The sequence below is a fragment of the Castor canadensis genome, chromosome 3 (genome assembly GCF_047511655.1).
Source record: "Castor canadensis chromosome 3, mCasCan1.hap1v2, whole genome shotgun sequence".
NCBI classification, from domain to species: Eukaryota; Metazoa; Chordata; class Mammalia; order Rodentia; family Castoridae; genus Castor; species Castor canadensis.
The window spans coordinates 162746347-162758029 of record NC_133388.1 but is presented as its reverse complement, the minus strand read 5'-3'; the positions used below and the strand labels follow the sequence as shown (position 1 = coordinate 162758029).

General features: G+C 39.0%; 1 protein-coding gene across 9 annotated transcripts in view; it reads left to right on the top strand.

The window, feature by feature from the left end:
• The first annotated feature begins 39 nt into the window (after nt 1-39).
• Nucleotides 40-11683, top strand: part of Rrm2b (ribonucleotide reductase regulatory TP53 inducible subunit M2B) — a 95786-nt gene continuing 84142 nt past the window's right edge. For 7 of the 9 annotated variants that reach the window (XR_012446377.1, XR_012446378.1, XM_020178622.2 and 4 more), the window contains exons 1-5: nt 40-151; nt 6158-6313; nt 9540-9656; nt 10180-10313; nt 10730-10824. Coding sequence is in view for 7 of the 9 variants with exons in the window: in XM_020178622.2 (XP_020034211.1) it covers nt 83-151; nt 6158-6313; nt 9540-9656; nt 10180-10313; nt 10730-10824 (571 nt within the window). In the remaining 2 variants the exon portion in view is untranslated. Of the gene's footprint in view, nt 152-330; nt 593-6157; nt 6314-9539; nt 9657-10179; nt 10314-10729; nt 10825-11683 lie in introns of those variants that run through there. The other 2 variants (XM_020178623.2, XM_074068963.1) reach the window with 2 other exon arrangements.

The following is an 11683-nucleotide window of genomic DNA, read 5'->3' as shown; positions in this document are numbered from 1 at the left end:
GCGCAGGGAGGTGGGGCCAGCGGGAGTGGGCGGGGTTCTGCAGCGGGGTGGGAAGAGCCGTGAGGAAGGGCTGGTCGGGGACATGATGTGCACGGCACCGGGGCAAAGGAGACTCCCTCAGGCTGCGAGCGGGGAGGCGGGGCCGGCAGAGGTAGGCGGGCCCTTGAGATGAAGGGTGGAGGCCAGCCGGCTCAGCGGAGGGAGGCGGGGCCGGCCGGGGCCAGCGAGTTCCTGAGGCGGAAGGGCGGGGCCGGCCGGGGTGCGCGGGTCTCTAACACGGGATGCGGGGCCGATTAAGCGGAGGTGGGCGGGGCTGACCCGGTAGGCTGGTTCCTCAGGCGAGGGGCGGGGCCGGGTCCCCGCAGCGGGAGTAGCTCGATGTGCAGGCGAGAAATTCGGTCTGACGCAGAGGGGCGGGCCCCTGGAGCAGGAGGCGGGTCGCCGCGCTTTGCGGACTTTCCAGCCACCGGGATCCTGTCCTAGTTGGAGGTGGCCTGTGGCGTGCAGTTTCCTTAGCTCCGGTAGTTCTGGCGGAGTCTGCGCGATGGGCGACCCGGAGAGGCCGGAAGCGGCCAGGCCCGAGCAGGATGAGGTAAATGTCGCTTCATCATCCGCTCAGGGTCTCGCCAGGCATTTCAATGGCAAGTCGCGGCGGAGACCTGCAGGACCTCTGTAGGATATTCGTTGATCGCCCTTAGACACCCGGTGCAGGCTGGTAGCGCCCTCGCCGCAGCAGGTGTCTTTGTGGCCAGCCGGGGGAGGGAGGGTGAGGATCCGCGGGTTTCCGCCCGCTCCGCGGCTCTGCGGGGTCAGCCCGGAGAGGCGCGCCCCTTTGTTTACCCGCCCATCACGCGCTCCACCCTCCCCTTGCTCGGAGCTGTGGCTGGGCAGACCGAGGCCAGGAAAGAGCTCTGTGGCTGATGCACGGGAGAAAGGCATTCCGCTAATGGGTGTTGGAGAACACGTGTGTTAATAGACGCAGGTGGAAGGGGTGGGGGTGATAGGTGGAGGGGGACGGGAAATCCTTACATAACAGAGACAGGTTAGTTGGCCAGTTTTGCACAGGCCGAGCTATTTAACTGATCTTCCGGTGTGCATTTCTTCATTTAAACAGTGGAAGTGATACTTACAATCGCTCCCTCCCCCCACCCAGTAAAGTACTTTATGCAAAGTGCCAAGAAAATGGTAGGTGATGAATAAACCTAAGTTCGTCCCCAGCTTCTGTGCCAATAAGTCAGCAGCAGCAGTAAACAAACTGGGAGTTATTAGATTGTAGGGTTGTATGCTAGTTTAAGTTGTTGCTCTATAATTTTTCGTACCCACTCCTTTTGCAAATACTTATAAGCCATTTGGAATAAGAGAAATACTTTCTGTGTGTTATCTTGAATTTAATATTGTGACGGTTTGGAGGGAACATAAAAGTTTCAGGTCAGGAATTAATGCTTAGCCCTACATTTCTTTACAGAGTTGTAGATTCCATGTTTATTATTATTTTTCTTTTTTTTACAAACATTTAGCAACTAATGGATAAATTGTAAATGTCCCTCAAATTTCTTTTTTCCTCATGAAACAAATTTAGTACCAGTTTCCCTACAGGGGGAAAATTCAAGACTTTTCTGTTTTGCTAGTGGCACCACTAGTCACCCTGGCTCAACACCTTGGAAGTTAACTTTTTTTCCTATTTATCTCAGTGATATATGCAGGGGCAGAGGCAGAATTTTAGATTTAGAATGCATTTTAGCAAGCTCTTAGTACAAAAGTTTTAAACTTTAGATGCAAGGATGCCTTTTAAGCACTTTTTTGCTTTGAGTGTGATGGGTAGCATGGACCCCCTGCATCAGCAATCATCTGAAGTACTTGTGAAAAATGTAAGTTACAGGATCTACACCACAGACCTAGGGAATCAAAGTTTCTTGGGATGGGTCTGAATCACTTTATAACAGTCACTTATGGTGATCCTTGTACACTTATTTTAAGAAATACTACCTTTGTCATGCACTCGTGGCTCACAGCTGTAATCATAGCTACTTGGGAGGCTAAGGTGGGGAGGATCTTGGTTCCTTGGTAGCCTTGGCAGAAAGGTTTTTGAGACCTCATCTCCATGGGAAAGAGCTGGGTATGGTGGTGGCACCCATCCCAGAGACTACTGGATCAAGATTCAGACTAGCCTGGGCAAAAAGTGAAACCCTATCTCCAAAACAACCAGAGCAAAAAGGGCTGGAGGTATGGTTCAAGCAGTAGTGTGCCTGCCTAGCAAATTCAAAGCCCTTAATTCAAACCCCAGTACAAAAACAAAGCAAAACAAAACAACACTGCCTAAAAGGGCCCACAGATGGACTTGAAGGGAGTTTATGAATCTTCTAAGGTTGTATGTGGATTTTGTATGTCCATATGTGACTCTACAGAGAAAGGGATCAGTAGTTTTCATCAGTTTCTCAAAAATTTCAAGGTCAAAAAGTTTAAATGACATGCTCAAGACTCAGTAGTAGACTTAGGTTTAAATCCAAGTTCTTGCACATAGTACAGTATTTCATCCACTTTGTCAGAGTCAATAGGAATGGACTAATGAAAATGACATCTATAAATTATGAAAGCATGCAAATTTTCTAATAGAGAAATAGAAGATAGGTACCAAGCAAATGTATGGAACAGTGGGTGGAATTAGGGATGGTTGGGAGTTAAGGGCACATAGAATGCCATCCTAGATCAGGGTACTGTAACTGCTTGCTGGGGAATCTTGACCTAGATTTTTGTCCAGGCATGCCTGGGCACCTGTCAGACCAAATTACCAGAAGTTAAGGCAGAAAAAAACTAGAAGTACTAGTTTGGAAAAGATGTGGAATGTTGCTAAGGAATGCCTACTGCGCTACTTTATTTATGATTCTCTTTACACTTGGGTAGCCACAACTTAGTTGTCACTGTACCTCCATTCCTACTGGCTGTATAATCTTATTTACTATTGTCTAGTCAGTGTTTCATTAAACTAATACTTTGGTGACATTCTCCCCCAGTACAAACTCCCCAAAAAGTCTCAGTACCTGCCAAAAAATGGCCAACTCCTCAGGCTGGCAAAGTCCTGTTGAAGCTGTGTTTTCATGCTAACTTCCACATCTTAATTCATGTCCTCATTTCCATTTATGAATCTCATATCTTAGTTGGTAGCAAAAATCTAGTTTTTTTCTTTTCTAATTCATCCTACACAGGGACATCTGATTACTCTTCTTAACACCAGCTGTATTCATGTTAACTCCTATTCAGAAATTCTCCATGACTAGCGTAGGGATCTTTTTCTAAATGTATTCCACAGTGAATGCCAGCATCTGAGCAGTTGAACCTCTGGATCCCTAGGTGTTTGAAAATCCGGCCCACAAAATGAACTCCTAACCTCCTAGCTTGGTTGATATCCAGAATATGAATCCTTTGTGGAATTTCCTTTGTTGACTGTTTGCTTTAGCTAAATCACATCACTTAGTTTTGCTTTTGTTTGTCCTGCAGCTGTTTTATTCTGTGTTCTTCCCACCTGGCTCCACTTCTTCCATCTGCCCTTTAAATGTCAGCATTCTCTAACATCCTCCAAGGCTACATCTTCCATTGCCTTGCTGTGCTCTTTAGGTTCTCCCTGGATAATCACCCCATCCCTTGGCAACCCTAATGGGATCTCCAGCACTCCTGGACCGTAGCGTTATATTTTCAGTTGCCCATTGGACATCTTGAAATTGAATTCATTATCATTTTTATTGACAAAGTGGACTTTATAATTTCTTGTTGCTTGGGTTGGTAGGAAGAATTAATTCAAGTTTTGTTAAACATTTAATGTGAGAAGCAAGAGTTTTTGCCTGATTTATTCAGTTATTCTCTAGATTTGAGTACTTTCTAGGTACCACCTGCTTCTTGTAATCACCCAGTTGCTAGAGTTGGAAATTTTTAGTAAGAACAGCTTATTTTACTTCTCAATATTTTTCTTTCTTTCTTTTTTTTTTGTGTGTGTGTGGGACTGGAGTTTGAATTTAGGGTTTTTCACTTGTGAAGCAGGTGCTCTGTCACTCAAGCCACACTTCTAGTCCACTTTGCTCTTGTTGTTTTTGGAGATGTGGGGCTTGATAACTATTTGCCAAGACTGGCCAAAAACTGCAATTTGCCCAATCTCATTCTCCCAAGTAGCTAGAACTACAGGCATGAGCTACTGTTGCTTAGTTTTGAATATTTCTTAAATCAATGTTGTGTGTATGTATTCTTGCTGATTTCTTAATTCAGATAAGAAATGAATAGTGTAATAATTTTTTAATCATTCTCTCTCCACCCTCCGTTTCTCATTAGATCTATCCACAAGTTTTATTTGCTTGTTTAAAAACAGACTGGGGGCATGGCTCAAGTGGTAGAGTGAGGTCCTGAGTTCAATCCCACCGAAAAGAAAACAAAAACAAAACTTCATTGGCTTCTAATAGTCTACATGATAGAGACCAAATACCAAAATGTAGTAAAAAAAAAAAAAAGGCCACTTTGACCTGTTCCAAAATTAAAAAAAAAAATCAACTTAATTTTCATTTAGTATGCAAAATAGATATACTGGACCTAGCCTCAAATTTTTATATATGCTTTATATATTTATATTATGTATGTATCTATATTTTTGGTGGTATTGGGGTTTAAACTCAGGACTTCACGCTTACGAGGCAGGCATTCTACTGCTTGAACCATGCCTAGAGCTGTCACATCTAATTATTTTGAGATTAAGTGCATATTTTAGAAGACATCAGTTAATTTTTTGTTTTATCAAAATGATGGCACTGAGATTAAAAAGTGTCAAAACAATTCTATCAAAATGCTTGTGGAAAATAGCTATGCAAAATTCATATATATTTACACTTAGGTTCCTCCCATGAGCTTCAACACCTAAGCTCATTTCCAAACAAAATCATGAATGTCACACCAGTCAACAAAATCCACTTTTGTCTATTAGTATGATTTTACTTAAGTTATATTATATATATGTCTGCATATATATATATATAATTATATCTACAATTATAATTTGTAATCATATAGATGTGCAGATATATATCATATAATATACATATCATACTGAATTATAATATGTATAGTTGTTAAATATTTCATCAACTTCCCTAAAGGAAATTTTCACTCATGAAATAACTAGAGAATGGCTGGAGAAGCTTAAAAAATGAGATGCTCAGCTAGGCACAGTAGTTCATTTCCATAATCCCAGCACAAAGGAGTCAGAAACCAGAGGTAAGAAGATTGTGAGTTCAAGGTGAGACTTGAACTCATAATATAGTGAACAGCTATAGTAGTTCTTTGAATATAGGGACAACCTTTAAAAGGCCACCAGAAGCATCTCAACAGTCAATAATACAATAATAATTTTTAAAATGTATATAATATTTGAGAACATACAAAGTACTTTTATTTATATTAGCTCCTCTGATCTTTTTAACAGTCCTTGGAAATAGGTATGGCAAGTATGAACCTGGTACTAGAAAGAACAATGTGAAAATGTAAATAGAATTAACAAATTGATACATGGGGAAGGTTAAGATGAACAAAGGGTGATAAATAAATAAATATTACAGTACTTCAGTTAAGATGAGAAAAGCATTAAAAAAGCAGCTTTTGACAGTGACCTATTTTTGCCAGCATTCTATATCAGAGTGGCACTGAAAGGACATTTTATCCACAACTTGGAAATTTGCCCACCATGACATTTCTGCGTCTAGCTTTACACTTACTCTCAAAAGTCACAATAACTATAATAATTTTTGAGTGTCTATTATTCTCTGTTTAATGTACTTTTTTGTGGTAAAGAGGTATGAATGTAGGCCTTTACGCTTGCTAGGCAGGAGCTCTACCACTTGAGACACCCCCAGCCTTTAGGCACTTTTAATCATCAGAATAATCTTTTGGAATAACTATTATTTTACACCTGTAGGAATGGAGGCTCAGAGAAGCAAAACAACTTCCTGCAGTCATGCAGCTAACCAAATACTATTAGCCAGCCACTGTATAACCAAAAGGATTCAACACAAGCACACTGGTTCCCAAACCTCTCCTGTTTCCCTAACTTCACTGATGTATATTTAGATATGAATAAAGAGGAAGAGTCTAGATGAAAAGGTTTTTTGTACTTTGTTTTTCAAAGAGGTTATCATCAGATTCCAGCAAAAACAAAGTGAAGTCAAATGAAGAACCACTGCTAAGGAAGAGTTCCCGCCGATTTGTCATTTTCCCAATCCAGTACCCTGATATTTGGAAAATGTATAAACAAGCACAGGCATCCTTCTGGACAGCGGAAGAGGTATGTGCCAGCACTGCCTTCAATATTCATGTCCTGCTCTACAGGGTTTGCTTCTTGCCTTACAGGATATTGAAAAAAATTTGCTCATAAGATACGTTGTATAAAATCTGCTTTTGAATTACTGAGGCTAAATACAGTGTTCCCCTGTGTTTTGGTTTAGACTATAGTCTGTAAACAAGTTTCCTACTGCAAAAAATGGCAGTTTATTCTGTCAGAACTTATTTTTGTTTTTGAGACATGGTCTCGCCATGTAGCCCAGGCCTGCCTCAAATTCACGATCCTTCTGCTTTAGTTTCCCAAGTAGTCATTCTGCCTGGTTTTGTTTCTAATATATTGGAGAACTTTTTTTTTCCATTTTGTCATACATTTCTGTTTTTAAGTGGACTTTTGACTTGCTATGACTGAATAAGACCAGTCTTTATTTATAGTCAGCAGAATGAATAAAATTGCAGCTATAGTCAAAAAATGAAAGAGTAAAAGCATTCAGGAGCCTGCTTTCGCTTGAGAGTCTTATCTGATTGTATGAAAGGTGCTGTCACATGAGCAGTTTGATGTCCAGGCAGCGCATTCACTCTTGACTTCATTGTGCTTCTCCAAACCTGGCCCTGCCTTAACTGCATCGAGCCTGACATAGCCCCTAATAGGACAGCTGCTGATGCTTTCTGTTAGTGTGACTTTTTCTGCCTTGGAAATGATTTGAACAAAACAAATTAGATAATACTTGCTGGTTTGGTCAGGACAGTTGGTCATGTAAGTGATTACTCTGTAGTCTAATTGAACACACAGTAGTTATTGTTTTCCTTTTAATTATGCTTAATGATATTTGCATAACACTCAGGCTGTGAATAAGTATCTCTATCTTTAATGGATAGACATATTTATTTGGATAGATAGATTTGGATCTATGTAAGGATCTGTCAGTGGCTGATTCTATATATGTAATTAACACCCTGTGAGAAATGCAGGCTCTGGGACCAGGCTGCTAGGTATAAACCCTGCTCTTCTACTTACCATCTGTGGAACTAGGAAAGCAGCTTTAACTTCTCTGCATCCTCATCAGTAAATCAGATTAATGATATGTTTTAAAATGCTACTTGGCACTCAGTAAGCACATGAAATGAAGGCATTTTAACTTGGAATTCAGAAATGCACCAATGTCTGAGGCTTCTCTTGCACTAGTTTTACCTGCTTACCCACCTCATACTGTCCACATCTTTGTTATGATGTAGTTCATATAGAGCAAAAAACCAAACCAAAACAAATACTCAGTATTTTTTTCACAAGCACACCTGACTCTACCTAACCGTCTGTGGTTTTTAGAAAGTTTTTTTTTGTTGTTGTTAGATATGGTTCAGAGAACAAGGGGAGCACAGAAGGTGGCTTTTTCATTTATCATTTTGAAAAAGATACTTGTGTTATTTGGATTTCTTGAAACTGTTTTGGAATTGCATGTTTCAGCAAAGGTACTATGATATATTGTAAGCACACATGTAAATATCACAGTGTATCTCCCTATACAACTATTACATGCTAAAAAAAAAAACCAAGAATTTTTAAAAAACTAAAATATACTGGTTGTAGGATGATTCAAATACATATTTTGAAGGGAAGTCAAAATACGTTTTTAGTTCCACATATTTTTCATTTAAACGAATTATGTAAATGACCACTTAATCAACTTTAGATTTCATAGTTTATCAGTAGTTGACCTTAATTCCTGAATATTATATCCTGGTTCAGAAGACAAAGGTCTGGGGCTTGGAAATTTTTATTTTTAAAGCCACTCAGGCATTTCTGATAATCAGCTAGTATATTAGTCAGCCTTCTATTACTGTGACAATATACCTTAGAGATCAATTTATAAAGGAAAGGGTTTATTTTGACTCATGATATCAGAGGTTTCAGTCCTTGGTTGCTTGGCCCTGTTGCTTTGGGCCTGTGATGGTATAGTACATTGTGGTGCAAGTACACACACTGCAGAAGAGGCCTTCACCCTCATGGTGGCCATGAAGCAGAAAGAGAGAGGAAGGGGCCAGGGATCCTAATATCCTATGAAGGCCCTGCTTCCAATGACCTAATTCCCTTCCACTAGATCCCACCTCCTAAACTTTCTACCTTCTCCCAGTAGTACCACAGACTGACAGTCAAGCTTTTAACACATGGTCTATTGGGAGGGACATTCACGATCCTAACTATAGCAAATACTTTGTAATCAATGTTTAGATGGTAGAACTGAGAATCTGCTGAAATGAGATAAAGCTAGGCAGGAAGGCTTATGTTTCTAGAAGGGAATGTGACCAATGCAGTATAAATAAAATTCACAATGTATTTTGAAGCTGACCGTTAAAAGAGAGACCCTTAATATCTAAGACCAAACATACACTGAAACTTAATGTCAGGAGTATAATACATAAAAACCAGAAAGCCATCCTTCAGTTAAACCTGAGTTGATCTCTTTATAGAACAAAAATTGATTTTTACTGTATATATTTTACAAGATAATGACAAATATTTCTATTGAGTACAATGGTACATGCCTGTAATCCTAGTACTTGGATGGTAGAGACAGGAGGAACCCAAGTTAAAGGCCAGCCTGGGCTGCATAGCAACATGCTGTCTCTTAAAAAACAAAAACAAAACCAAAAAACCCCTAAATATTCCTCCTCCTATCCCATCCAGCACTTAGAGCAGCGGTTTAGCTTGTATTAAGTACTCAGAAAACATTTTAAGAATGTTAGAAAAGAACACAAATGGTTAAAAGGATGGAAGACAAGTCTTATTATTTGGAGTGGTCAAAAAGATTACAGCTTTGTTAGAATAAATAAAAGAAGGGCAGGAAAAAAAAACACCCCACAATTACATATTACAAAGGACAGTTATGTATTTCTAATGTTTATGATGTTATTGTGAAACATTCTTAAGAGATTTTTTTAAAGATGAAATGATATCTACAAGAATTATGGACTAAATATTTTGTCCCCCTGTATTGATACATTGAGCCCCTAGACCCCAGTGGCCCTCTTCCCCACTGTGGCAAGGGTAGCTATAATCTATCACTTAGCAAATGTTCTGAATACCACATACTATTGTTATAATGTTTTATTTTCTTTGTGATGTTATTTTTTTTTCTAGTAATGGAATGTCCCTTCTTAATTTTGGAGTAGAAGTTAGTTTTGCAAACACTTTAACTCCAAGTTAAAATTTTTTTTAAATCTTTTTATTCTAGGTTGACTTATCAAAGGATCTCCCTCACTGGAACAAACTTAAACCAGATGAGAAATATTTTATCTCTCACATTTTAGCCTTTTTTGCAGCCAGTGATGGAATTGTAAATGAAAATTTGGTAAGATTTTTACTTTATTTTGTTCCCATTCAATACTTAAATGTTGATAATGTCAGTCCAGCCATTTAAATTGAGCTTGAGGAAAGACGTTTAAATAATGGACTAGCTTAAATTTCAAGCTTAAATTCTTGAAAATATTTTTCATAAAGTGTCATTTGACCAGCAAAATATCATAAAATCAAGCATAAATGGAACCGATTAAAATTACATGCGGTGTGGGACTGGAGGTGTAGCTTAGTGATCGAGCACTTACTCAGCATGTATAAAGTGCTGGGTTCAATCCCTAGCACCACAAAACCCAAAACCCAAAAACTGTTTCATAGTTAAGTTAACGTAGAGGGCTACACTGGTAAATAGTACTGCTTAAGATGCTGCTTAAAATGATCCGTAAGGTCTTTGTGATCTGTTTTGTTGTATAAGCAGCAGTTTTGAAGTGCTAATTCTCTTGCTTAGGTTTGGACGTGCAGTGTTTACCCCAGTGTTTTGTGAGAGCCCACTGGATCTGTTTCTCTTATTTTTTTAGGTGGAGCGCTTTAGTCAGGAGGTGCAGGTTCCAGAGGCTCGCTGTTTCTATGGCTTTCAAATTCTCATCGAGAATGTTCACTCAGAAATGTATAGTTTGCTAATAGATACTTATATCAGAGATCCCAAGAAAAGGTATTACTGCTGGGATTTTATTTATGTTTATGTTAAGAGCAGATTTTGTTCTAAAACTAAATGTCACAGAAAGATTATTCATATATCAGAGTTTGTGAGTGTAGTGTTTTCTATTTCTCAATCATGTGTTGACTTAAAAAAAATCTCATATAGAGCAAGTTAGTCTTTAGATACTGTATAGTATCTTTAAAAACTTTTCATTAACACATTCTGTTTAGAAATTAAATTAGTCACATTTAGTCAATTTGTATCAGACTAGATCCAAGCCACTAATGTGAAATAGATGCTGAAATAGATAGAGAAACACTGCAGATCTGCTAGTGTACCAATTATTATCTCTGATTAAATTACTGAAATTTAGTCCAATTAAGAAAAATAAGTGAATAACTTTATCATGAATTCTTTTGTTTTTACAGGGAATTTTTATTTAATGCAATTGAAACAATGCCATATGTTAAGAAAAAAGCAGATTGGGCCCTGCGATGGATTGCAGATAGAAAATCTACTTTTGGTATACTGCTCTAACTTATATGTAATCAAACTTGCCTTGGGTGATAAGTGATATGATGGTGTTTTTCATGGTTCTAATCAAAGTCATAGAATGCAAGAGGAGCATGAAGGTCTCAATGTGCTTTCATACTAGAAGTTGGTATTCCTAATGATTAATTAGAAACAGTAGTCCAATAAGTCTGTTACCTATTTTATTTCATGTAACTTAGAACTTGAAAAGTTAAGATATCAGTGCATAATGACAGGTAAGTAAGAGTCAGTGACATAGAATCCAGCAAGAGTGTTATAGCAATCTAAAGTTTGTACCTGCTTTTAAAAATGTTTGTTAGTCAGGCATTGGTGGCTCACACCTGTAATCCTAGCTACTCAGGAGGCAGAGATCAGGAGGATCACAGTTTAAAGCCAGCCTAAGCAAATAGTTCTTGAGACCCTATCTCTAAAACCCATCACAAAAAAGGGCTGGTGGAGTGGCTCAAGATGTAGGCCTTGAGTTCAAACTCTAGTACAGCAAAATAAAGAAAGAATGTTTGTTAGGGATTTAAAGCAAGTCAAATCATAACATTCTGGGGGAAACAGATACATGGTTCCTAAAGAACTAAAGATTAGTGCAGCCCACCACAAGAAACAGTTTGGAATAATAGTCTTTTATTTTTCAGGAGGTGTGGGCATGAGTGGTTGAGCCAGTGTCTTGCCATGTAATCCAGGCTAGTCTGCAATTTAAGGTCATCCTGCCTCAGTCTTGTGAGGGCTGCAATTACAGGCATCTACCACCACTCCTGGCTCCCATAACCTTTTTTAAAGTAGTTGACATTGTATCTCATACTTAATAGTTGCTCAGTAACTGCTTATTAAATTTAATT